The 26,540-nt window shown below is 44.6% G+C and overlaps 1 protein-coding gene across 3 annotated transcripts in view; it reads right to left on the minus strand.

Annotated features, from left to right (window-relative positions):
- Positions 1-1,506: 1,506 nt before the first annotated feature.
- The window catches only part of ccnk (cyclin K), a 42,059-nt gene continuing 17,025 nt past the window's right edge, over positions 1,507-26,540 (minus strand). For 2 of the 3 annotated variants that reach the window (XM_086002739.1, XM_086002738.1), the window contains 9 exons: positions 22,766-22,847; positions 18,300-18,431; positions 16,738-16,843; positions 13,106-13,184; positions 12,784-12,953; positions 10,929-11,107; positions 10,677-10,710; positions 10,201-10,275; positions 1,507-4,937 (listed from right to left, as the gene is read on the minus strand). In XM_086002739.1, coding sequence (XP_085858865.1) covers positions 4,351-4,937; positions 10,201-10,275; positions 10,677-10,710; positions 10,929-11,107; positions 12,784-12,953; positions 13,106-13,184; positions 16,738-16,843; positions 18,300-18,431; positions 22,766-22,847 — 1,444 coding nt within the window. In that variant the 3' untranslated portion in view covers positions 1,507-4,350. The remainder of the gene's footprint in view (positions 4,938-10,200; positions 10,276-10,676; positions 10,711-10,928; positions 11,108-12,783; positions 12,954-13,105; positions 13,185-16,737; positions 16,844-18,299; positions 18,432-22,765; positions 22,848-26,540) is intronic. The other variant, XM_086002740.1, reaches the window with a different exon arrangement.

Genomic DNA, 26,540 nt, shown 5'->3' on the forward strand with positions numbered 1-26,540 from the left:
GAGGCGATATTTCCCACTTCAACACTCCCATTGCACAACAGTGCAACAAATAGTAACTTGGCCTGTTGTTTTCCAATGGCCAATTTTAATGGGGAGAAAAATCACGGGCTGAGGGTTCAGAGTTTCCTGCAGATTTTCCCACCTCTGTGTTCCTGCTGGGAGCACACTTTGGGAAGTTGCGCACCTCAGTGATTTACCATCCACTCATTCTCGTCCCCCCCGCCCCCCAAATGTGTACTCCTGACGTTTGCCAGTGAAAAATTGCGTTTTCCCCAAGGGTTGTTCGTGTCATCATCTGAAAATCATATATATTGTTTTATTAAGTGGCACAATTAATAAAAACTTAACCATTAAAAAAAAAGGAAACTAATAAAACTAAATGATAATGCTGCTCCCAGTTTCCACTAAACACTAGTCCTTGCAGTGCCCACCAATCGCAGAGATAGGGTTGTGGCATTCCCCCCTGTAGCTGAGCTGTTAAAAGCAACTGACTCACTAAGGGCTTCCGGCTTTAGGATTAAACCTGATGATGCCCCACCAAAAGATGGATTCTAACATTAAGATTAAACCCAAAAAACGTAAACTACCAACGCTGCCGTTCTGGTGTGATGCATGCAGTCACTTGCACTGATAACTTAAATCATCGTTCTGTGATGATGGGCAGCATCAATGTTAACTGTACACCCAGTGACTCAGTCACAGACGAACAAGCTGAATTAGGTGCGGTTTTGTGCTGTAGACCTATGCCTCCTAGGTACTGACTGGAGATTGCCCAAAATTATTATTATTTTTTTTTTTTTTATAAACAGAGGATCTGAATCAGATCAGCAGTCTGGGCTGGGTCTGCACCCTGGCCCCAGATGCCAGTGTCTAATGCACTGGTAACTCATCCAGTTACCACTCCTCAGCCTTAAATGCAGATCTGTATCATTTGGGCATATTGTGGCAGCATGTTTTTCCCATTCCACTTTATATCAATGCATACACGGATTCACAGCCCAGGATTCCCACTGGACTGTTGTGCAGCAACACCTCCTGAAGACAGATATACGCAGATGGTGGGGCAAGGTGGTCCAAGAATCTGCCAATACCCATTGTTTAGAATCACAAGAATGGCCATTTAGCCAAGATAACGGGAGAGGGGCTGCCAGCACCCAGCGCCTTCAGGAGAGGAAGGAACGGAGGAAGCAAATTGGGGGAAGAGTCTAAAATGAACCAGTGGATCTTAGAAAAATAAGTGATTTGGAGTTCTTGAGGAAAAAGCTTCCATTTGCAGTTGCATTTGGAAAGGAGATGCGGTCAGTTTGGCCTCCTCCCCACCAGCTTCCGATTCCCATTGCTTACAGATTACAGGGCTGGTTATGTCCAGCCCACCACATTCAGATCAATAATTCATTCCAACTCGGATCTAACTGCCAGATAGTCCAAATTTCTACTAAACCTAAAACACAGCTCCCGTGAAACAATGAAAAGGACCTTTCACACCAATAAATACGACGCATTGGCTCCAATATCAAATTTATTAGGCTACATTAGCCACTAAATGTACAATACTATGGTCAATGCCCCCGCGCACAGTACAATCTCATATGTTACATTCAGGCCTTGACATTATTTGGAAAAATAAACTTAATTCAACCTATAGACAAATAGTCTACGGAGAAAGAGTAAATTACATGGAATCCTTTTTTTTTCAAGTTATATCAGACAACTGGAGAACTAAGGCAGAAAAAAACAAAGATTAGTTTAAAATTCCCACTTGTCTAAGTGGAGTGTTCCAACTGGAGATCTAAACCCAGGGATCACATTGGTGTAAATCTGTCATTTTGATTGGAACAAATGATCTCTTGACCAGCGTGAACCAATGCATTTTTGTCTTGTACAGGAAACTTTTGATTTACCGGCACCTAAATAACCAGAAATCTCAGTTAACTGGCAAAATTCAGGAGTAGGTTCAGGTAAGTTTTACTTCATATTGTACTTGCCTTCCTCGATCTGTTGCTGTGCAAGGGTGTGGCTGCAGCTGTTGCTAAGCTACAGACGCTTGGAACTTGTGGCCATTGTTCTGAACCTGTTGCTAAGCAACAGGGTTTGTTGCTTTATACAGAGCTCTCAGCTCCGTATCTTTTACTATAGCTTTCGGTTATCCGGAATTTTTGATGAACCGGCACCACGTCGGTCCCGGATAAAAAAAAGTTTCCTGTAGTATGTTTAAGAAGTTAGTAAGTTCATGTACAATTAAGTTAATTTTTTTTTTAAAACACAAGAGACGTTTCCAAGGAAATATAAATGTCCTTCTGACCACAGCAGTAGTGGAGCAGGAATGCCTTCTCAAACCAGGGGCCAGAGTTCATATCCCCGACTTCACTGGTATGTAGAACTTAAGCCGTCTTTAAAAGAAGTTATTTAACAAGTTTACAGTCAAGCTGGACAGAATGGCATACGGTAATAGAGGGTATTCATCTGGTCACACCACTGCCAAACCAGCAAAGCAAGACTACAAAGCTGACAAAAAGAAGAACGTGTCATCCCTACAGAACACACACGCTTGTCTCAAGTGCTGACTCACCGTCCACCTGTTCTACTGGGATGGTTTATACCCTGCAACAAGCACCTCTTGTTGGCTAATACAGAAATCTGCAGCCCAGACTTTCTTTGCCTTTCTACTGAAGGACAATAAGAAGGATGCAACAGCAACTGTGCTGGGAATATAAACAATTTAATAAAATAACCAAAGATTAATTACATTTTTTCAGGGTAACAAACCTATCCATTTAAAAAGAAACCTCTTCAACCACTTGTTTTTACAGACATATTACAGTAACACAGGTAATAACGTAATCTGATGGCTTGTCAGGTAGAGCCAGCACCCAATGTACCACTAAATCGTGCAAACCAGAAGGTCCGATTCTTGGTCTGTACCAGTGATCACAGCTAACGCAACAACCGAGGTACTGCAATTGGCCCTCAGCTAGCTTCCTTCCTTGGGAGAGCACATCAGGTTTAGGGATAACTCTCCAGGGCTAAAACGTGTTCCGGCAGTGACTGTCCGAGCTGACGGATGAAGAGTGGCCACTTAGAGCAGACAACAGGGTGCTTGCTGTTGCTGCCTTTGGAAAAGTGGCAAGAACATAAACATTGGAAAAACTTTCTTACTTGCTCTCAAGTAGAATAACCTTTATTGGAGATAAGTAACCTGCACTGGAGGTCAGTACAATCAGATTCAATTCACATACCCTTCTTCTCAGCCAACCAGCATCCAGCCCAAGGACAGATCCGGTACAGAGCACCGATGAAGAGCACAGTACCAATCTGGGGGGGGGGGTCTTAACTCTCCTCCAATTCTTTCCCTCCTCTTCCATTAACCTAGATACTTCTGGTATTAACACCTATAAGCAAATATAAAGTTCCAATGGGGATATTACTGGGCCAAAAACTGCTTGGTAAGAAGGGGTAAAGCAGGGGATAACTTCCACCTCATTAAGAAATGACTGGTCACTGATTTGCCAGATATTTTCATTTGACTGCTTGAAAGAAAGAAAAAACTTGCATTTATATAGCGCCTTTCACGACCACCAGACGTCTCAAAGCACTTTACAGTCAATTAAGTACTTCTGAAATGTAGTCACTGTTGTAATGTGGGAAACGCAGCAGCCAATTTGTGCACAGCAAGCTCCCACAAACAGCAATGTGATAATGACCAGATAATCTGTTTTTTGTTATGTTGATTGAGGGATAAATATTGGCCAGGACACTGGGGAGAACTCCCCTAACTCTTCTGTGAAATAGTGCCATGGGATCTTTTACGTCCACCTGAGAGAGCAGACGGGGCCTCGGTTTAACGTCTCATCCGAAAGACGGCACCTCTGACAGTGCAGCACTCCCTCAGCACTGCACTGGAGTGTCAGCCTAGCTTTATGTGCACAAGTCCCTGGAGTGGGACTTGAACCCACAACCTTCTGACTTAGAGGCGAGTGTGCTACCCACTGAGCCACAGCTGAAGAGAGGGTGCATTTTAGTTGTAGGCAACACCACCAGATAGAACAAGTTGCAGGAGCACATTTGGGTGGGGAGGAAGAGGGGAAGAAAGCCGGCTAAACACAGAAGGAGATGAGGCAGCTATGCTAAAGAGAAGCGGCTTCTCATTCACCTGCACCTAGGAAACAGAGAGTGCACGACAGAAAATAAAACTGAAGTATGTACAGCTGTTGAACGATATACATCTGCATTATTGTAACCTTGGTACTCAGATGTAGGAAGTAAGACAATCAGAACCATGTCTGTGCGATTTCATGGCCGCACCAAACCTCGCAAGAAGCCAAATCTCGCTCGCCAAAGTACGAACATCCATTACCTCAACCAACTTCCCCGCGTCAGCCCAGCCACGGGCGGCATGCCTGGTGGGGGTGGCGGGGGTCCGGGAGGTTGGCCCCCAGGTGGGACTGTGGGGGGAGGGTAGCTGGTTGGTGGGAGTCCCAGTGCTGGCGGAGGTGGCACCGTGTGAGCGGGGGGAATCCGAGGAGGGGGCAAATAAGTAGGATTGTATCCCGGCGGAGGATATCCTGGAGTAGGAGGGGGGATGTTTGGTGGATAATTTGTGGGGGGAGGCACGGATGGGTTGGGGTAAACGTGTGGGTGGTAAGGGACATGTGTTGGTGGTCCATATGATGGTATGTTTCCATAGGAGGGTCCGTCAGTCTTCATCATAGACTGCAAACTCTGGAAACCTTCCCCAGACATGTAGGAGCTGGTTGTTGACATTCCCATTATATAGGCAGCAGAGGGCGGAGGTCGCTGAGGCATCTGTGGCTGCTGGTGTACAGTAGGAGGATGAAGAGGCGGTGGGATGGAGGCTTTTGTCACTTCAGAGGAGTTTGCTGTTGAAGGAGGTTCACTTTCTACAACGCTGGCCCCTGTGCTTATTGATGGCTTGCGTTCTGCAAGTTAAAAAAAGAGGCAAATTTTAGCTTCAAATATTTAACAAATGCAGAGTGACTTCACATAAGGACATTAGGCAGCAACTCCTGCTTGAGGATGGAGGGAAGAGTGAAAAAAGAACAGAAAAGCACATGACACACACACAGGGTATGGGGGGAAACAGTATTGTGATGATTGACACGGTCAAATAGCCTGAAGATTCTCTCGGACATGAGGAATGGCAAATTGGGAGTGGAAGCAAAGCATATTCAGTGGCTGTGTAACCATACCTCAGCAGGGAATCAATACCTTCAAGAGCTGGGGGAGAGGGGAGAAGGGAAATGGGAGAGAATTGGTAGAAAGAGGGAAAAAAAATCACTGATGTGATCACAGATTGATTTGAGAGGCAAATACAACAGAGAATTCCATCCCCCCATGCACCTAGGAAATGGAGAGCACACAGCAGAAAATAAAACTGAACTAATAACGCTGTCAAATGTCCTTTAGGGAAGGAAATCTGCTGTCCTTACCTGGTCTGGCCTATGTGTGACTCCAGACCCACAGCAATGTGGTTGACTCTTAACTGCCCTCTGAAACAGCCTAGCAAGTCACTCAGTTGTAACAAACCGCTACGAAACACAATAATAAGTATGAAACCAGACGGACCACCCAGCATCGGCTATGGGCACAGCAACCCCAGCCCAGTCGACCCTGCAAAGTTCTCCTCACCAATATCTGGGGACTGGTGCCCAAATTGGGAGAGCTGTCCCACAGACTAGTCAAACAACAGCCAGGCATAGTCATACTTACAGAATCGTACCTTTCAGTCAATGTCCCAAACTCCTCCATCACCATCCCTGGGTATGTCCTGTCCCACTGGCAGGACAGACCCACCAGGGGTGGTGGCACAGTGGTATACAGTCAAGAAGGAGAGGCCCTGGGAGTCCTCAACATTGACTCCAGACCCCATGAAGTCTCATGGTTTCAGGTCAAGCACGGGCAAGGAAACTTCCTTGCTGATTACCACCTACCGCCCTCCCTTCCTCAGCTGATGAATCAGTACTCCTCCATGTTGAACACCACTTGGAAGAAGCACGGAGAGTAGCAAGGGCACAGAATATACTCTGGGTGGAGGACTTCAATGTCCCTCACCAAGAGTGGCTCGGTAGCACCACTACTGACCGAGCTGGCAGAGTCCTGAAGGATATAACTGCCAGTCTGGGCCTGCGACAGGCGGAGAGAGAACCAACACGAGGGAAAAACCTACTTGATCTCATCCTCACCAATCTACCTGTCGCAGATGCATCTGTCCATGACAGCATTGGTAGCAGTGACCACTGGACAGTCACTGTGGAGACGAAGTCCCGTCTTCACACTGAGGACACCATCGTGTAGTGTGGCACGACCACCGTGCTAAATGGGATAGATACAGAACAGCTCTAGCAGCTCAAAACTGGGCATCCATGTGGCACTGTGGGCCATCAGCAGCAGCAGAATTGTATTCCACCACAATCTGTAACCTCATGGCCCAGCATATCACTCACTTTACCATTACCATCAAGCCAGGGGACCAACCCTGGTTCAATAAGGAGTGTAGAAGAGCGTGTCAGGAGCAGCACCAGGCGTACCTAAAAATGAGGTTCCAACCTGGGGAAGCTGCAACCCAGGACTACATGCATGCTAAACAGCAGAAGCAGCATGCTATAGACAGGACTAAGTGATCCCACAACCAACAGATCAGGTCAAAGCTCTGCAGCCCTGCCACATCCAGTCGTGAATGGTGGTGGACCATGAAACAACTAACGGGAGGGGGAGGCTCCATGAATATCCCCATCCTCAATGATGCTGGAGCCCAGCACGCGAGTGCAAAAGACAAGGCTGAAGCGTTTGCAACCAACTTCAGCCAGAAGTGCAGAGTGGATGATCCATATTGGCCTACTCCCGAGGTCCCCACCATCACAGAAGCCAGTCTTCAGCCAAATCGATTCACTTCACGTGATTTCAAGAAACGGTAGAGCACACTGGATACAGCAAAGGCTATGGGCCCCGACAAAATCCCAGCTATCGTGCGGAAGACCTGTGCTCCAGAACTAGCCGCGCCTCTAGCCAAGCTGTTCCAGTACAGCTACAACACTGGCATCTATCCAACGATGTGGAAAACTGCCCAGGTATGTCCTGTCCACAAAAAGCAGGACAAATCCAATCCAGCCAATTACCACCCCATCAGTCTACTCTCAATCATCAGAATTGGAAGTGATGGAAGGTGTCATCGACAGTGCTATCAAACGGCACTTACTCACCAATAACCCGCTCACTAATGGCCAGTTTGGGTTCCGCCAAGACCACTTGGCTCCCGACCTCATTACAGCCTTGGTCCAAACATGGACAAAGGAGCTGAATTCCAGAGGTGAGGTGAGAGTGACTGCCCTTGACATCAAGGCAGCATTTGACCGAGTGTGGCATCAAGGAGCCCTAGTAAAACTGAAGTCAATGGGAATTGGGGGTGGGGGGCGGGTGAGAAACTCTCCACTGGCTGGAGTCATACCTAGCACAAAGGAAGATGGTTGTGGTGGTTGAAGGTCAATCATCACAGCCCCAGGAGTTCCTCAGGGCAGTATCCTAGGCCCACCCATCTTCAGCTGCTTCATCAATGACCTTCCCTCCAACATAAGGTCAGAAATGTGGATGTTCGCTGATGACTGCAGTGTTCAGTGCCATTCACAACTCCTCAGATAATGAAGCAGTCCATGCCTGAATGCAACAAGACCTGGATAACATTCAGGCTTGGGCTGATAAGTGGCAGGTAACATTCGTGCCACACAAGTGCCAGGCAATGACTATCTCCAACAAGAGAGAGTCTAACCACCACCCCATGATATTCAGTGGCATTGCCATCACCGAATCCCCCACCATCAACATCCTGGGGGGGGTCACCACTGATCAGAAAATCAACTGGACCAGCCACAAATACTGTGGCAACAAGAGCAGGTCAGAGGCTAGGTAATCTGCGGCGAGTGTCTCACCTCCTGACTCCCCAAAGCCTTTCCACCATCTACAAGGCACAAGGAGTGTGATGGAATACTCTCCCCACTTGCCTGGATGAGTGCAGCTCCAACAACACTCAAGAAGCTCAACACCATCCAGGACAAAGCAGCCCGCCTGATTGGCACCCCATCCACCACCTTAAACATTCACTCCCTCCACCACCGGTGTACCGTGGCTGCAGTGTGTACCATCTACAAGATGCACTGCAGCAACTCGCCAAGGCTTCTTCAGCAGCACCTCCCAAACCCGCGACCTCTTCCGCCTAGAAGGACAAGGGCAGCAGGCGCATGGGAACACCACCATCTCCAAGTTCCCCTCCAAGTCACACACCATCGTGACTTAGAAGTATATCGGCTGATCCTTCATTGTCGCTATGTCAAAATCCTGGAACTCCCTCCCTAACAGCACTGTGGGAGTACCTTCACCACACAGACTGCAGCAGTTCAAGGCGGCGGCTCACCCCCACCTTCTCAAGGGCAATAAATGCTGGCCTTCCCAGCGATGCCCACATCCCATAAATGAACTGCATCTTCCAGATTAATCCCCACATCTACTGAAGGCACAGGATCATACTGGGTGTAATTCCACATGACCTAGTTGTTTTGACACCTTGTTCTAGTTTGATATATATTAATGGCCTGGACTTGGGTATACAGGGCATAATTTCAAAGTTTGCAGATGGTAACAGACTTCAGGAGGTCACAGACACAGACTGGTGAAATGGAAAGACACATGGCAGATGAAATTCAACATAAGTGCGAAGTGATACGTTTTGGTAGGAAGAATGAGGAGAGGCGAGATGCGATATGATCTAAATGGAACAGAGACCCGGGGGTGTATGTACACAAGTCTTTGAAGGTGGCAGGGCAAGTTGAGAAGGCTGTTTAAAAAGCATATGGGATCTTGGGCTTTATTAATAGTGGAATAGAGCACAAAAGCAAGGAAGTTACGCTAAACCTTCATAAAACACTGGCTAGGCCTCAGCTGGAGTATTGTGTTCAATTCTGGGCACCGCACTTTAGGAAGGATGTCATGGCAGAAGAAATTTACTAGAATGGTACCAGGGATGAGGGACCTCAGCTATGTGGAGTAGCTGGGGTTGTTCTCCTTAGAGCAGAGAAGATTAAGGGGAGATTTGATAGAGGCGTTTAAAATCATGAAGGATTTTGATAGAGTAAATAAAGAGAAACTGTTTCTAGTGGTAGAAGGGTCAGTAGCCAGAGGGCACAGGTTTAAGGTGATTGGCAAAATGCCAGAGGCGACATGAGGAAACTTTTTTTTTTAAAACAGTGAGTTGTTGAGATTTGGAATGCACTGTCTGAGAAAGGGTGGTGGAAGCAGATTCAATAGTAATATTCAAAAAAGAATTGGATATATACGAGAAGAATTTTTTTTTTTTTTTTTTTACAAGGCTATGGGGAAAGAGTAGAGGAGTGGGACTAATTGGATAGCTCATTCAAAGAGCTGGCATAGGCACAATGGGCCGAATGGCCTCCCTCTGTGCTGTATCATTCTATGATTCCAAGTGGTAATACTTCCTGGGCGAGTCTAGACAGCAACTATCGAGGATGGCTGCATCACGGCTGAGCCCTGCTTGGTCTCCACCCCCATACACTGCTCAATAGTTGGGAGCTGGCATCCAGGCTGATCTTTTCCATCTCTTTTTGACCCAGGATACCGTAGTAACTCAGCACTTTAGGATAGTTGTTGGTGTATTACAAAAATATCCATGTTATCCGAATTGGCTCGGAGACTGTGTGTGTGTGTGTGCGCAAACAGTTAAGCTGCATGCGTTAAAGAAGTCACATGCATTTAAAAAAACTGAGCACACACATTTAATTTTGTGTTTCACATTTAGCTTTCTTCACAAAAAAAGGTTAAAAAATGAAAGGCATCATAAGTATAAAGTGCATAAAAACAGGGAAGCTACCACATCAAATGTTGAAAGTAGGAGTCCTGTAAAATATTCCAGGTTTATTTGTCTGCATACAAACTAATTGCATTGTTATTAGTATGGATCTTTCACCAAAGGGAGACGTTCTGAATGCAACCGACTTGCTCAGTGATCTTAAAAACACACTGAAGGATAAGAAGTTTGTAACAGGCCATCACATCGGAGTGAGTCAACAATTACAATACAGGTAATATGTCTAATAAAAAATTAATAACATTTCAGTACAAGTCTATCAGTCAGAGCATCAGTGTTTACAATTCACTGAGAAAAAATAAAAAGCTCACCTGGAGGAGGATGGCTAGTTGGTGGTAACGCTGGATGAGGGTTTTCCAATTTGGGAATTTTAGGAGGCTGTGGCTCTGTAGGGAGTTGAAAAACACACATAATGCATATGGATTTTGTACTTACAGAAATATAAATACCAAAGTACGGAATTCAATAAATCTGGTATTCTGAGGGCTGGTACCAGAAAATAAAAAGATGAAAACTGCCCGATTAAAAACCCAACTGTTCACTGTCCACCCCTACCCAGCCTTGCCTACATGTGACTACTCCACACTCTGTGGTTGACTGTGTGTTACAATAGCTACATTCAAGAAGATGGTCCATCACCAACTTCAGGCAACAAGGATGGGCAGAAAATAAAGCCTTGCCACCATCACCCACAGCCCAAGAACAAATATTATGCATCAAAAACTATATGGGTACAATCAGTGCTAAGAGTGTGGCTATGAAGAATTCAAATCTAAAAATACATCACCTGTGGTCTTGCCATCTTCCTTCGGAGAAGCAACCTAACAGAGAGAAGAACATACGTCAAAAGTTAGATTCAACGTGCAACAAAGATGCTACACTGCCAATTGCTAGAAACAATACAGCAACTGTACCGGCAGAGGCAGTAGAATGGAGTTCCGTGGCGTGTTTCGCTCTGTTCTCAGAGTGCACACCCATTCGCCAAGGATAAATATTGAGCAGAAAATGGCGGCACATATCTGGATATTGCTTCACCTACCGCAGCTCGTTTGATCTGCCGAGGCGGCGTTGACTGAGGTGAATGTTTCTTGGTCTGCTGCACCTGCAGCGGTGGCAGCGGCTGCTCCAAGCTTGGGATTGCTGGCATTTGCTGCTGGGATGCCTGGGGCATCTGCTGCTGGCCCTGGGAGTAAAGGTCCAGTATCTGATGGCAAATGTCTGCAAGAACAAAAGACAGACGTCAGTCGTCGGAACTAGACAAAAGCTTTTTAAAAACACGTAGTCGTGAAGGAATGAGCTGGCCAATAACATGGATGACGTGAGTGAGTTATGTCCCAATTTGATAACCAGGCAGTGTGTGATTAATGAGATATTCAAGTCCCAAGTCAAATTTGAACACAAACATTTGCCTTTATTCCTTATCAACCAACACAAAAAATACATAACAAAAGATGCTCTATCTGAAAGTTCTTAGTGAAATGTTGTGCACGTTGGATTTGAAATAACAGCACATGGCAACTACAAAATAATCTTAAGCACTTACTGGGGGACGGGAGTGGAATTCGTTAACCTTTAACGGTTCCCAGCAGAATTCCAGAGGGTATCAAACAGATGTGAGGGGAATAAATTTATTGCCCATCCCTAATTGCCCTCGAGAAGGTGGTGGTGAGCCGCCTTCTTGAACCGCTGCAGTCCGTGTGGTGAAGGTACTCCCACAGTGCTGTTAGGGAGGGAGTTCCAGGATAGCACTGTCAATGACACCTTCCATCACTTTGCTGATGACTGAGAGTAGACTGATGGGGCGGTAATTGGCCGGGTTGGATTTGTCCTGCTTTTTGTGGTATGGTTCACCAACTGCTCCTTCAGTACTTCAACTACATGGTCATCCTTCATTTGTGAGCCCAGAGTGCCACTGGGTTAATCAGCTGTGAGGAGCAGCCCAGCCAAACCTCATGCTGTCCTCACTCATACACACGCATGCACTAAGCAATTAGCAGCAGGAATCCTGGAAGATTTACTACATTACAACAGTGACTACACTGCAGTGGCTGCAAAGCACTTTGGGAAGTCCAGAGGTCGTGAAAGTTGCTATAGCAATGCAAGCCTTTCTTTCCTTTAGAGTTCACCACCTTTGACCCTCAGCAAAAAGGCAGAGATGAATTGTACTACCCCACCACTATCCCAGCTAACACAGCAGTTAGAAGGGATCTATCTTGGGACCTTCTTTGTCAGCATAATTAAGTACTGTGCAATGCATTTAGCCAATGAGCCAGCAGGGAACTCCTGCATACAAATTTTATGCAATGGAACAAAGTTGGACTTGGTTAAAGGTTTGGTAAAGCTGAAGTGACGGCTACAAATGACTGCATTGGATTACAAAATAGAAACACCTTAATTTTATTTACACGGCTGTTTAACTCTAGCATGAAGGGGTATTAGTCACTATTTTAAAAAATTCTTTAAATCTTCACCGAAGTGCTGGGTTAGTTTATTGGGTCTAAGAATTACTACTGGCTCCTCATCAATTATACCATCCAGCAGTTTTAGGAACTCACATTTTTCTCTCCGATTTTCTTCAAGTTTAGTTCTAAATCTCAGCCTTTACGGTGAAATGAGCCAATAGCATGTTGCTTAAAGAAACATGCATCAGCAAAACAATGACTTATACCACAGCAGAAACCAAGATCTACTTCAAACTTTTCAGGTTAAATTCAATATGGAGACCAAATATTTTGATTAAAAATAGTACAAATATCTCAAAGGTAAAGGTTAGAAATATTCACACACACATTCAAATACATCAACAAACACACATATATACCATTCAGTGGAGTCCCACTTTCTTGAAACCATATTGCCAATGCTGCCTGAGTAATCCGGACTGTTTACTGTACCTTCCAGTAATTCCACAGGCACATCCTGTACAAACTGCTCCCACCATCTCCTGTAAATGGGCTTAGCTGACCATTCCTGGATCTCAAATTTACACAGCCTGCCGGCGAGGTACATCACAGCCACGGCAATGATCTCTGGCTCCCACTGCAGACACAGCATGGTGCACAGGCTGCAAGACAAACAGTGCATTACTACAGGAGCCATCGCAAAGTACCAGATAAAAAGTCCAAACCCATACAGTAAATTATGTTATCTGGTTGCCGCATAAATAGGTTTCCACAGTTTTGTAAAAGAGAGAATAGATTTAAAAACATAGTTCACCTGTCATTTACAAAGGTCCACGCCATTTGCACCAGCTTTTGAAGTTTGTTTTTGTCACCTACAGAGAGAGAAAATTGGACTAACATTATGTGTAACCTCGAAGCTCAAAACCTATGAATTAAGAAGGAGAGAGTTAGGGTTAAGGCCTAGCGTTTATCTATTGCATTTTGAATCTGTACCCATTAGTACTGAAGTGCAATTAACCATCATTATTTTCACATCACATTTGAAAACAGCCTATAACATTTTAGTAAGCTTGCCAACAATTAACAGATTGCATGCCCAGCTTTGCTGCTCAGCCCAATGGCTGATCATTTAATTTGGGGGTGTCCAAGCTTTTTGTTTCAATAGGTCACATGGAGCCTCTGGGGCAACCTATAAAGTTCAAATCTATGTCCTCATTCATTTGCATAGATCCCCAAAGGTGCTGATATAATCTTAGTGTTCAGATTTCAAATTTATCCTAGGCACTGAAAATAGCCCTTTCCAAATCTCCAGACTGCACAAAATTCATAAAGGTCAAACTAGTGAGTAAGAAGTACAAATAGAATGGAGTTACGTGGGCTTCGAAGGCCAGATTGTTGGGGCTGTGTGTGGCTCTAAAGCTGCAGGTTGGACACCTCCACTTTAACTAATTTTGTTTTAATGTATAATGCGGTATGGTAAGACTATCTGCACAACATGCATTTCACACAAAGCAATAATTCACATCTGAAGATCCCCCCCACCCCGCCCCACCACAATGTACTGCAAACATGTAAATGCAACACATGTCATGGTACTTAGCCAGGAAGATCCCAGGCTTGGTCCCTGGTCTGTCTGTTTATTTCAAGAGGGGAATAAGAAAAAGAAAGAGAGGGAAGTCAACACAAGTGATAGAAGTAGTCTCAGCTTCCTCAAGTCTTTTTATTGTGGAGAGTGGGGGAGGGCAGACAGGGCTACAACGGTCAGGGTGTCTTGCTCCCGACTTCTACAGGAGATACGCGTAGATAAAAACATAAGAAATAGGAGCAGAAGTAGGCCATTCGGCCCCTTGAGCCCGCTCCACCATTCTATAAGATCATGGCTGGTCTACCTCAATTCCACTTTCCCGCTCTATCCCCATATCCCTTAGTGTCGAAAAATCTATCAATCTCTGTCTTGAACATACTCAACGATTCAGCATTCCAAGGATTCACAACCCTCAGAGTGAAGAAATTACTCCTCATCGCAGTCCTAAATGGCCAACCCCTTATTCTGAGACTATGGCCCCTGGTTCTAGACTCTCCAGCCAGGGGAAACAGTCTCTGAGCAGCTACCCTGTCAAGCCCTCTAAGAATTTTATACATTTTAATAAAATTCAATAAATGGCTGCGATAAATGAGGATAGTGGAGAGTTTGGCTCCGATGCCTCTCCATGCTCAAACACTGTTGAGGTTCACAGATGAAGAATGGACACAGCCAACATGAGTGCCCAGGGAACTGTACGCCAGCAAGAATCAGAATCTTACGGTTAAGGGGAGGGGAGAAGGAGATGATAAAGTTGGCTGGGGGGGGCGGGGGGGGAAGGAATAATCACACCATGAACCAGAGTCAACAGATACATGCAGGTCAGCCAGTTGCATGTGCAATTTCTACATCTACAATCAGTCTACCCCAAAAAAGGGAAAATAACCAAAATACTAAATGGTTTGAAATTCTGGGGATGGGTGGCGGGGGTGGTTTTATAGCAGACAGTCTGCAAAGGGCAGGGGCCAAATCCTACCTGCCAGTCTTTGGGGTCTTGTAAATTATGGTATTTTCAAAAGGCCTCTAATACACCAAGCCATTGAAGGGTTGGGATTTGAGCCAGTTGAATGTTGCAGTCAAACGACACAGCATGACAACCTAGTTTTGGTTGAAACCACAAATGGAACAGATGGTCAGAAACGGAACTACAAAAGTGATTAAGCATGTGGAGATATGAGAAGCTGCAATAACAAGGTTAACATTTGCAGAACAATCGGATTGCGAAGTAACAACTGTCACGCGGATGTATGCAAGGTATATTTGATTAACCTTTAAGCCATGTCCAATCACGAGTCACTGACTCAGATCGGCCGACGCCACGATGATGCAAGAATGGACCCTGCGATCCAGATAACTGGACAAACTTAGATAAAAGACAGAACTGAAAGAAGGGGCTTAGCTAACGATGTATAAAGTTATAATTAGGTTGTTTTTGAAGGAATATAATTGGGCCGGATTGGCCAAGGAATAAGTAATGTAATAACGGCTATCGGTGTGCTCCAGTCTTGTACTGTATATAAGCTTGTGAATTTTGTTGATCGGGGAGAAGGTGCTCGCACAGACCGCGGGGGTCTGAGACGCTTCTCCCAGAGCTCTGTTTTCAATAAACTGCACCTTTTATTTTACCACAGATTAGATGTGAATTTATTTTCACCCAACACCATAAATGAGTGGGTGTATTATAATCCCAGAATGCAAAAGGAAGTTTTTAAATTTCAGAGGCACTCAGCTAGAGCCCTGCACAAAGCCGAGCCAGATACACACGTACACTTTCCAGTAGACGTCATCGGACACGGGGATCCTTGCTAACTCTCTCCTCCTCCACCCCACCCTGGCAAACTGTAGTATCAAGATAAGCTAACTCAACACAGACTAGGGATCAGACCAGGCCCCATTTTATTTTCTATGGCTTGGTATCATATTAGGTGGTGCATTTACAAAGCGAGTTATACAGTGGATGGGTGAGTGGGAGGGAATACCGCTCAAGTTATGTGCTTGCCATCACATAGTTTACTACTTGTAACTACATAAAATCTATCTATCTATACATACACAGCCTCCCATCAACGTTCCCTGTGAGCTGCGCTTTGTTCTGCACGGCCTGTTTCTTTTAATGTGTGGTTCCTTTAAAATTTTGCGCATGCGCCGTATTTACAGTGTCAAAGCCAGTGAGCGGTCTGCGCTGGACCTTTGAGATTACTGCACGGCCACGCACCTTAGCGGGAACACTGCCTTCCATATCACAACAACATTTTCAGATAAATATGCAGCACTGACTACCCACGCCATTAATCCTTCAGTTTGAACATCCAACAAATTACACAGAGCACACTGGCTGTCAGCATCAACATGCACAATTCAAACAAAACCGCACTATAAAAATTTAGCATACAACGGCATGGACTCGATGGGCCGAATGGCCTCCTTCTGTGCCGTTATGACTCTATAACAGATACACAATTGATTTCAAGGCTATAACCAAATGGTGGGATCAGATGGTCGTTTTATTTTTCAAGTTTTGTCGTGGTTTACAAAGTTGTCTCAGCTCCAAGTAGATAATTATCTCGTAGTCACTTGGTTATTATTGGTTACTAAAGGGGATTTTGTCTCTACTTTTTACAATCGGTGCTTATTTGCCAAAAATCACTTCTTGAAAATTCCCAAGGATCTAGAACCCAGATGTTTACCCCATCTACTATTGCAGTTACTTATCTTTCAGAAATGTAGCCATCAGAGGCTGTAGTTTAGGTTTTGTTTGAAATATATGCCTTCCATGCTAAACAAGGCAGTGTTAAAAAAAACAAACTGAAGTGCAATAAACTTGAGAGTGCAGATACGCTGCACAAACACTTAAATTCCAGTACCTTTAAGTTGTTTAGCATACTTAAGCAAGAACTGATAGGGATGTTCAACCTGCAAGTCAAATTTAATTGTCTGTAACAGTATCCTCTCCAGGACCATGACTTCTTCCTAATTCGGAAACAAGGCAAAAAGTAGTGAAGGCATTTCAAAACCATACTACAGGAGTACTGTAGCAACATGCATGCAGAGAGCTACAGAACTCAGGTTTTGTTTCTAGACAGCACAATTGTTCTGAAAATTTATGAAGCTGGTTATGAATTAATATTACCATGAATTGATGCATGTTTTTTAAATAAACACGTGTGTCAAAAGTTTGTACAAGAAATACAGAACATTCCACTTACATTTCCCACATTATGAAAGTGACTACACTTCAAAAGTACTTCATTGGCTGTAAAGCGCTTTACCACATCCTGAGGTCACAAAAGGCGCTATAGAAATGCCAGTCTTTCTTTTACTTGCAGTGCCGCGTAATTTGGTCAATTGAGTAAACCAAACAAGAACAGTTTTCCCAAACCAAAAGTATGAAAAAGAATGTATGTTTCATTGGATACAGTGGACAGGATTATTGGTTTGTTCGGAAACTCCTTTTACAGTACAATCCCCCATTGAGTTGGTCCAGTCTAGGATCCATTTACTGGACAAAAAATAATAGTCCTAGTGGTGTACAAGATGACCCAGCAAAGTCCGGATGCTCCCAAAGCGAGTTTCTTCATTAACCGCCATTTTAAAATGCCTCTGCTTTGTCTTTCTCTGTCCACCAAACAGTGAAGAAAGTTATCAATTGGTACAGCAGCCGGTCTTACATTTGGCAGCTTACTAGAGTCAGAGTTAAACTACAGGCGAGAAGAACGGAGCTTGCGTTCACTGCAAAAATCAACCAACCTTTTGGAGCTGTGGCCAGATACACCTGTCAAAACTACTGAGTGGGTCATAAGTGATTACAGGATAATGTGAGCCTCTCAATACAAACCTCATGCACAAAAAACTGTTGAGGTCCCTATTCTCCAAAGTCTGGTTCTTTCAGTCCCTTCTCATTATTTCCACCTCTATTCTTTTCCTCCTCTCTCCCTCCCCTTCAAGCAAAGGGAGTGAAACAGCAGGAGCTTGCTAGCCAGATCAAAGCAGCGCTTGGACTGCATTTGGACCATGGGCATCCCTGATGTAAGAGATCCTCATAAATGGAAAAATCACAGTACAAACAGATTTCATTCTGGAACAATTCCAGTCCAGTAAGGATTATAAAAAGTTTGCATGATTCAGTCAATATTAGCCAATCACGCTTATTAGAATAAAATAATTTTTGCTTCACCCCTACACCACCTTATCCCGTAAAATATTATTTCATGTTTGGGGGGGGGGGGGGGGGGGTGTGAACAGTTTGCATAATACTATGCTACAGCAGAAAGAATGATGGAATACCAACTTGTGTCAGATTTTACAGTACTCAATGAGAAACCCTGCAATTAGTACCAGTTAAAAAATAAAATATCAGAGGGACTGTAGATACAAAAAATATTTGCACTGTATATTTAAAATACACAAAACTAAGATTAACACTAACCTTGGGATCATCCCCAAATTGTGAAAACTGTACATCATTCAGCAAACTTCGAGCAGTCTTAATGATGTCTTTACACTTTTTGGGAGTTTCTTCTACTTTCCCAGCCAGAAAGAGGCAGCAGGCTCCTGTAACCTACAGATTAAATTAATGTAAAGTAAGAAAAAGTTAAGTTATGAAAATATGAGCATGACACATCTGCTGTGAACAATAGCTGTTTAAGGTAGTGGAGCTTTCTATGATGCCCACTGTTCAGATGATTTGTAAAGAATATTTCAGCAAGACAATATTCTATTGACTGGCCATGAGCATCCAACCAGAACGCCATGAAATCCTGTAGTAAAGCTCCTCTTAAAGCGTCAATGCAGTTTAATAGCAGTCACTGCATAAAATATACATATTTAAAATTAAATATATTTTCTTGCTTATTTTCCTGTGCCATGCTCTTTCCTCAGCTGAACGGGCAGCTATCCAACCTGCTCCAAGCCTGTGCCAATGTTGCTCTGTAACTAGCCTCTAGGAGCTACACATTACTGGCACTGCCTGAGTTTTTCCTTCTTGTGGCAAAGTGTTTGGCCTGTCAGATGGCACTGCCAATATAGAAACCTGCTTCTACCATTCAATGTAATGGCAAAATGCTGCACTGCCAGACAAGAAAACTACCATGCGTGGCTTAGCTCTACAACACTAACACGGAGAACATTTCAATCTTCATCAGTTCTGTGCTATATTACAACACAAGTATATTGTAAAGTCTGCTTCAGGTTTTTCATCAAGATGCAGACTTTGGTGGGGGTGGAAGACAAACGAATTCACCAAATACTCAAACTGCCAGTGATGCGCGTATAACAATTTTTGTATAAGGGACATTATATTCTGGAGTACAGATGTTAGAAGTTCAGACCAAGACCAATTTTAAGGTACAGCATCAACATTTACTTAAGCAAATATTTACCATAAACTCAGCATTAATTACTAGATATCAATTTAGCAGCTTGCACAAGGTATTTAAATGGACTTTCAACTCATCGATAGCTTGATTTTTATAGAAATGAAAAACATGTTCATCAATTAGATGTTGCATATTAATGTCCATGGATAGACGCAAAGCATCATTAAACTTCCAGAATGTTGTAGGACCTTTTATCACAAACAGCAAGAGTCTTGCACGGGGACAGTATATGACAAAAACATCTAGCTGTAAACCTACTACTGTAGGTTAGTACAAATCTAATCTGGTCTAGCCCACAGGGTACAATACAAGCGAGGGATCATGCGGTATTAGTGGGTAACTCACCATTAGCATTGTGTGCAATTGCAGCAACGAAGGAAACAAGACCAAAGCGATATAGAGCACAGCCTAGAAGTGACATTAAGCATGTAGAAAGCACTATTCTCAAGCATTGTGTACAATTCTTGTCACCATACTAGAGTGGGGACGTCCTGGGCATTTAAACATAGAACATCTCAAGGCGGGCAGAGACCACAGGTCCACTTAGCTTGCTCCTTGCTGCCCCAGCAGTTCTATCAGAGAATGGGTTTCTCTTCAAGATACTTGCCTGATTTTTGCCTTGTAGATCTAAGCTAGATAGATATCTCCCTTAATAGGCTGTTCTGTTTGAATAACTAATCTTCTTAGAAGGTAATACTTTACATCTTACTCAAGTCTACTACCTTTCAGCTTAAACACCCCCCCCTTTATTCTGCTGTCACATGCCAATACAAATAGCCCCAACGCAGCCTTAATAATTTCAATATCTCAAGCATAAACCCTCCCCCCCACTCCTCCCAGTCTTCCTGTTAAAAGGAAGAGTTCTTGTATCCTCAAGTTTTATTTTCCAGCTCCCATTCGTCTTAGTAAATCCTTTCTGTGACCCACAGTACTCCAGGTCAGGTCCAACCAACACTCTTATGCAATGGCAGGATTACGTCACTTGATGTACACTCCAGTCCTCATCTTATACAACCCAGCATACCATTAGCTTTGATAGGAACCAGGATATAAACAAAGAACTGCACGCTGCACTACAGAAACTTTCTGGTCTTTTATATGACAGAAAAATATTCAGAACAGAGCTAATTTCACAGACCAGGCTTAATTACTTGTAATACTCTACAGATTATATCCTAAAAAAAAATGAATCTAATCTAAATGTAGAGACAAAGTTGTCGGTCTAACATTTCTAAAGAAATGGTAATTTTCCCAATTTCTGTGAAGCTTAATAGGCTATATATTAGGGCACTTTTCTCATCCACAAAAGCATTGTGAAATATTTATAAATCTTAAAACTTATTTGGTTTTCTCCATTCAAGAGAACCAGCACTTGAGGTCTCAAGGAGACACTCCACTGACTGGAACATCAGTCAGCAGTCTCGGAGCATGTGGCTGACACTAGCAAGGCTGCATTTATTGCTCTTCCAGTCACCCCGAGATGGTGGCAATCCCTGGTGTACAACAGAGTTTCTCGCTAGGCCACTAGAGTCAACCCTATAGTGCGGATTAGAGTCAAGCATGGGCTAGGCCTGTATCACCATCAGTGGAACAATCGTAATGCTTAGTTAAGGATTAGTTATTATGTACCATGGCATATTATACCTGGATCATTTACAATCTTGGAAATACTCAGCAGGCCAGGCAGCATCCGTGGAGAGAGAAACAGAGTTAACGTTTCAGGTCTGGGACCCTTCATCAGAACTGGAAAAAGCTGGAGATGTAACAGATATTAAGCAGGTGCAGAGACGGCGGGGGGGGGGTTAGGAGGGGACAAAGGAATAGAAAGAATACCCTGTGCTTTTGTAAGAGGCAGGAAAGATAAAATGTTGCAAATGGGAATGGCAAAAATCATACTGCATGAAAAATGGGGGCAGGGATAATTATCTGAAATTGTTAAACTCAATGTTGAGTCCGGCAGGCTGCAAAGTGCCCAATCAAAAGATGAGGTGCTGTTCCTCGAGCTTACGTTGCGCTTCATTGCAGCAATGCAATAGCCCGAGGACAGAGATCAGAGTGGGAGTGAAGCGGTGAATTAAAGTGACAGGCGACCGGAAGCTCAGGGTCACCCTTACGGACTGAACGGAGGTGTTCCGCAAAGCGGTCGCCCAATCTGCGTTTGGTCTCCCCAATGTAGAGGAGACCGCATCGTGAGCAGCGAATACAGTACAGGTAGACTATCCTTTATCCGAAAACCTCGGGACCAGCCGAGTTTCGGATAAAGGAGAATTTCGGATTTCGGAAGGTGGGTCGGCGGGGGGTCGTGCGCACGACTTACGCTGACGCTCAGCGTAAGTCAGTCGGGGTCGTCGGGGCACGCGCGGGGGGGGCAGTCGGCGGTTGTCGGGGGGGGGGGGTCGGCGGCTGGCGGGGTCGGCGGTTGTCGGGGCCGGCGGGTCCGCGGGGGGGTCGGCGGCTGGCGGGGTCGGCGGTTGTCGGGGCTGGCGGGGTCCGCGGGGGGGGGGGGGGGGTCGGCGGTTGTCGGGGTCCGCGGCGGTTGTCGGGGCTGGCGGGGGGGGGGGGGGGGTCGGCGGTTGTCGGGGCTGGCGGGATCCGCGGGGGGGGGGGGGGGGGGGTCGGCGGTTGTCGGGGCTGGCGGGGTCCGCGGCGGTTGTCGGGGCTGGCGGTTGTCGGGGCCGGCGGGTCCGCGGGGGGGTTGGCGGCTGGCGGGGTCGGCGGTTGTCGGGGTCCGCGGTTGTCGGGGCTGGCGGTTGTCGAGGCCGGCGGGGGGGTTGGCGGTTGTCGGGGTCGGCGGTTGTCGGGGCTGGCGGGGTCGGCGGCTGGCGGGGTCGGCGGGGGGTCGTGCGCACGACTTACCCTTTATCCGAACTTCCGCAACTGGAACCCTCTAAAAACCCGAAGGTTTTTTCGTTCAGCGTAAGTTGTACGCACGACTTACGCTGAACGAAAAAACCTTCGGTTTTTAGAGGGTTTCGGTTTTCGGAAGTCCGGATAAAGGGTAGTCTACCTGTATACTAAATTGCAAGAAGTACACGTAATATCTGTTACATCTCCAGCTTTTTCCAGTTCTGATGAAGGGTCCCAGACCTGAAACGTTAACTCAGTTTCTCTCTCCACGGATGCTGCCTGGCCTGCTGAGTATTTCCAGCATTTTCTGTTGTTATTTCAGATTTTCAGCATCCGCAGTATTTTGCTATTACATTTACAATCTTCATTGCCCTGAATCCATTTCTGCTCATCATTTTCTTCAGTGTAACAAGTCAGACTGAAGAAACCAAATGAGAATACCAGACACCACAGTGTGCACCAAGTTTCAAAGTGCGCTGCATGACCCAGTTCCATATATAAATAAAAACGCACAGAGGGCAAGTGTGCTGCAAAAGTAATTTTGTCAATTTGTTACAATCTGTGGGAAAGAAAGCCAATAGGGTTGAGGAAGATATACCAGAGCACTTCTGCTTTATCACAGCATTAGAAAGCGGTTAGGTATAATTTAAAATGGCTGTTCGATACTTACATATCTCGGAAATTGTTTGAAGGAATGAAACATATAAAAACGATGAAAATAGATGATTCCTGTGGCCAGTGTGTCATAATGTCTTGTAGTTTTGGTTAAAGAAAAGATTTAGTTAACAATAATTTCCCGCAGCAGCTGCAAACAAAGCTAAAATACAGGAGCAGGAAAGAGATGCAATGAGGATGCATGAAACACCCGGAAGTGGGACACTGCTGCTGCCACAGGCACCAGTGCAAGATATGGCTAGATGTTGTCATGGAGATATTTTCCACAGATCCCCTTCCCCCACCCCACATATTTCTAAAATTCTCTAATAGCTCAGTTGGTTAATGCATCGCCACACCGACGAGGAAGGTCCCAAGTTTGATCCCTGGACTTGCGCAGAGTTAGCAATTTTCAGCTGAGGTGGCACTACAATTGGGAAATTGTTCCAAGCTGTTCGGCCAAGACATTGCTGCATATGGGAAGCAAAAGTTGATTCGGGCAACTGTCGACAAATAAGAGCAAATCTCCACCTCGACCCCCCAGACTGGTTTATAACTGCGGATCACAGCACAAGTAGAACACTATCCACTCTCCTTGATGGTTCCTGAGCAACCAAGTAACACAACAATATACAATTTACTACATAGCTTAATGCTGGGTTCTATTCCCATATCAGACTTGATAAAATCTACTTTTAGGAGAGAGTTGAGAATTAACTGGGTCATACCAGTTATGAAGCAGTATACCTTACATACAGTCCTTGCCCTCATGTCAAGGACATTCATGGCAGACGTGCAGTTGTATGGACTGTAATGTCTGAATTAGCTGGAATGTTCATTTGCACAAAGCAAATAGCTTAGTAACTCGTTTATTCATTACTGTAAGATTTGCAAAATTTCTACATTTCCCCCGAAGGTTGTTACAGGTAGACTACCCTTTATCCGGACTTCCGAAAACCGAAACCCTCTAAAAACCGAAGGTTTATTCGGTCAGCGTAAGTCGTGCGCACGACATGACCAGAGTGGCGCACGACTTACAGGCCTAGCCGGATAAGGGATAGTGTAGCATTTTTCCGCACTTCTGAAAACCGAAATCTTTATCCGCACATCCGAAACCAGAAAACCTCTGAAAGCCGAAAGTGGAGCAAAGCATGACTTCTGAAAACCGAAATGCGCACGACCTCGACCCCCACCCCCCCGGCCGAACCCGACCCCCACCGACCCCCCCGCCGTACCCCACCCAATTTCGGATAAGAGATAGTGTACCATCCTTTATCCACACATCCGAAACCAGAAAACCTCTGAAAGCCGAAAGTGGCGCAAAGCATGACCCGACGCTGCCGATGCTTGACCCACGCAGGTGTTATGCTGCTCTGTGTGATATTTGCTGCTCTCTTAGATATTTGCTGCTATTTGCAGCTCTCTTAGATATTTGCAGCTCTCTTAGATATTTGCTGGCTTTTAACAATTTGTGAAAATGCTAAAAAGAGCTGCAGATACCCCAATGGGTAACAGTGAGAAGCAGAGAAGGAAGCATCGCTCATTATCGATATCGCAGAAAGTGGAGTTATTGCAGAAGCTTGATCGTGGTGTCTGTGCGACATCTTACTGAAGAATATGGTGTGGGAAGTACCACCGTATATGACTTAAAGAAACAGAAAGACAAGTTGTTGAAATTTTACACCGACAGTGATGACCATAAACTAATGAAAATTAGGAAAACATTGCATAGGGCAAAAAATGAAGATCTTGACCGTGTGCTGATTGAGTGGATTCGACAACGCAGAGGTGAACGTGTGCCACTGACTGGTTTGATGGTCATGAAGCAAGCTAGAATATACCATGAAGAACTGAACATTGAAGTTGAGTGTGAATATTCAGAAGGTTGGCTGCATAAATTTAAGAAGTGTCATGGTATAAGATATCTGAAAATCTGTGGTGAAAAAGCTTCTGCTGATCATGAAGCAGCTGAAAATTACATAGATGAGTTTGCAAAAATAATATCGGATGAAAACCTCGGTCCTGAACAAATTTACAATGCTGATGAAACAGCTCTGTTCTGGCGCTACATTCCTAGAAAAACATTAGCAACGGCTGATGAGAGTGCACCAGCAGGTTTTAAGGATGCTAAGGACAGGTTGACTGTTCTTGGGTGTGCCAATGCTGCAGGCACACACAAGTTAAAGTTGGTAGTGATTGGAAAAAGCCAACATCCGAGATGTTTGAAAGGTGTATGCAATTTACCTGTGCATTATTATGCGAGCAGGAAAGCATGGGTAACCAGAGGAATATTTTCTCACTGGTTCAATAACCACTTCGTACCAGCGACACGAGCTCATTGCAGGCAAGTTGGACTGGAAGAAAACTGCAAAATTTTATTGTTCCTGGACAACTGCTCCGCACATCCCCCTCCTGAACTTCTTGTGAAAAGTTATGTTTTCGGCATTAACTTTCCCCCTAATGTGACATCTTTAATACAGCCTTGTGACCGAGGAATTTTACGCTCCATGAAGAGCAAGTATAAAGACATTTTTTTGAACTCTATGCTTGATGCAATCAACAGAGGCGAAGGAATCCAAAGCTTCCTGAAAGAATTCAATGTTAAGGATGCCATTTATGCAGTTGCTAATGCTTGGAACGATGTTGACAAACCAACATTAAAAAATGCTTGGCACAGACTTTGGCCTTCAACGATGTTTCATGAAGATGGACCTGCAGATGACGAGTTTGAAGGATTTCCTGTCAGTCAGGAGAAGATGATGATATCAAACCTCCTCACTTACGCCAAAGGTTTATCATCCGAAAGTGTAAATACGTTAGAGGAAGCTGACATCGAAGAAGTGCTGAACATTGACAATGATGCACCTGTTGTGAATTTGTTGAGTGATGGGGAAATTGCTGAAATGGTGTTAAATAAAGACAAGCATGAGGACAGTAGTGATGATGATGATGACATTGTGAACACAGGTGACAAAATCCCCATAGACGATATGGTGACAATGTGTGATCAGTTAATTGCTGGCCTTGAAAAACGTGCATTTATCAGTGAGCAAGAGATTATGCAAGTTTACTCAATTAAAGAGAGACTGCTTAGACAGAAACCAATGTTAATGAGACAGATGACACTGGAAGAAGTCTTTAAAAAGGCCGTCTGTCGTAGTCATGCTTCATCACTTGAGAATCCTGTTCCTGGCCCATCTTCAGATGTCCAACTCCAACCTGATGACAATGATGACAACACTGATGTACCATCTTCTCCAAGATCCTCAAGCCAGATGTAATGTACCTTTATTGCATGTTTATGTACAGGTATTTAGCTTAGTTTGTACCTGTACATGTTTGAAGTTTTACTGAATGTTTTCCTTACAAATAAACTGTACTACAGTATTTATCCCTGTAACTACAGTATTTATAGTCGTTATTTTCGGATAAGGGATAGTGTATCCTTTATCCGCACTCCCGAAAACCGAATTACCTCTGAAAACCGAAGTGTTTTCGCGCACCTTCCGAAAACCGAAATTTTCCTAAAACCGAAACACGGCTGGTCCCGAGGTTTTCGGATAAAGGATAGTCTACCTGTATTAATAAACGGGACCCCGCGTGGACATTTTAAATCAAAAAGGGTACCCAAGATGGCGTCCGTGCCTCGTGGTAGAAAGCCTGTGGGATTTTAAAATGGACTCTGCAACGCAGACAGCTTGTGGATCGAAACCCAAGCTGCAGTTTTCGGTGAAGAGAGACTTTGTATTTTGAAACCAAACAGGACTCTGAATTATGTATTAGACCGAATT

This window comes from Somniosus microcephalus, chromosome 12 (assembly GCF_052327205.1).
Source record: "Somniosus microcephalus isolate GS21.2 chromosome 12, FLI_Smic_1.0, whole genome shotgun sequence".
In the NCBI taxonomy this organism is placed as follows: domain Eukaryota; kingdom Metazoa; phylum Chordata; class Chondrichthyes; order Squaliformes; family Somniosidae; genus Somniosus; species Somniosus microcephalus.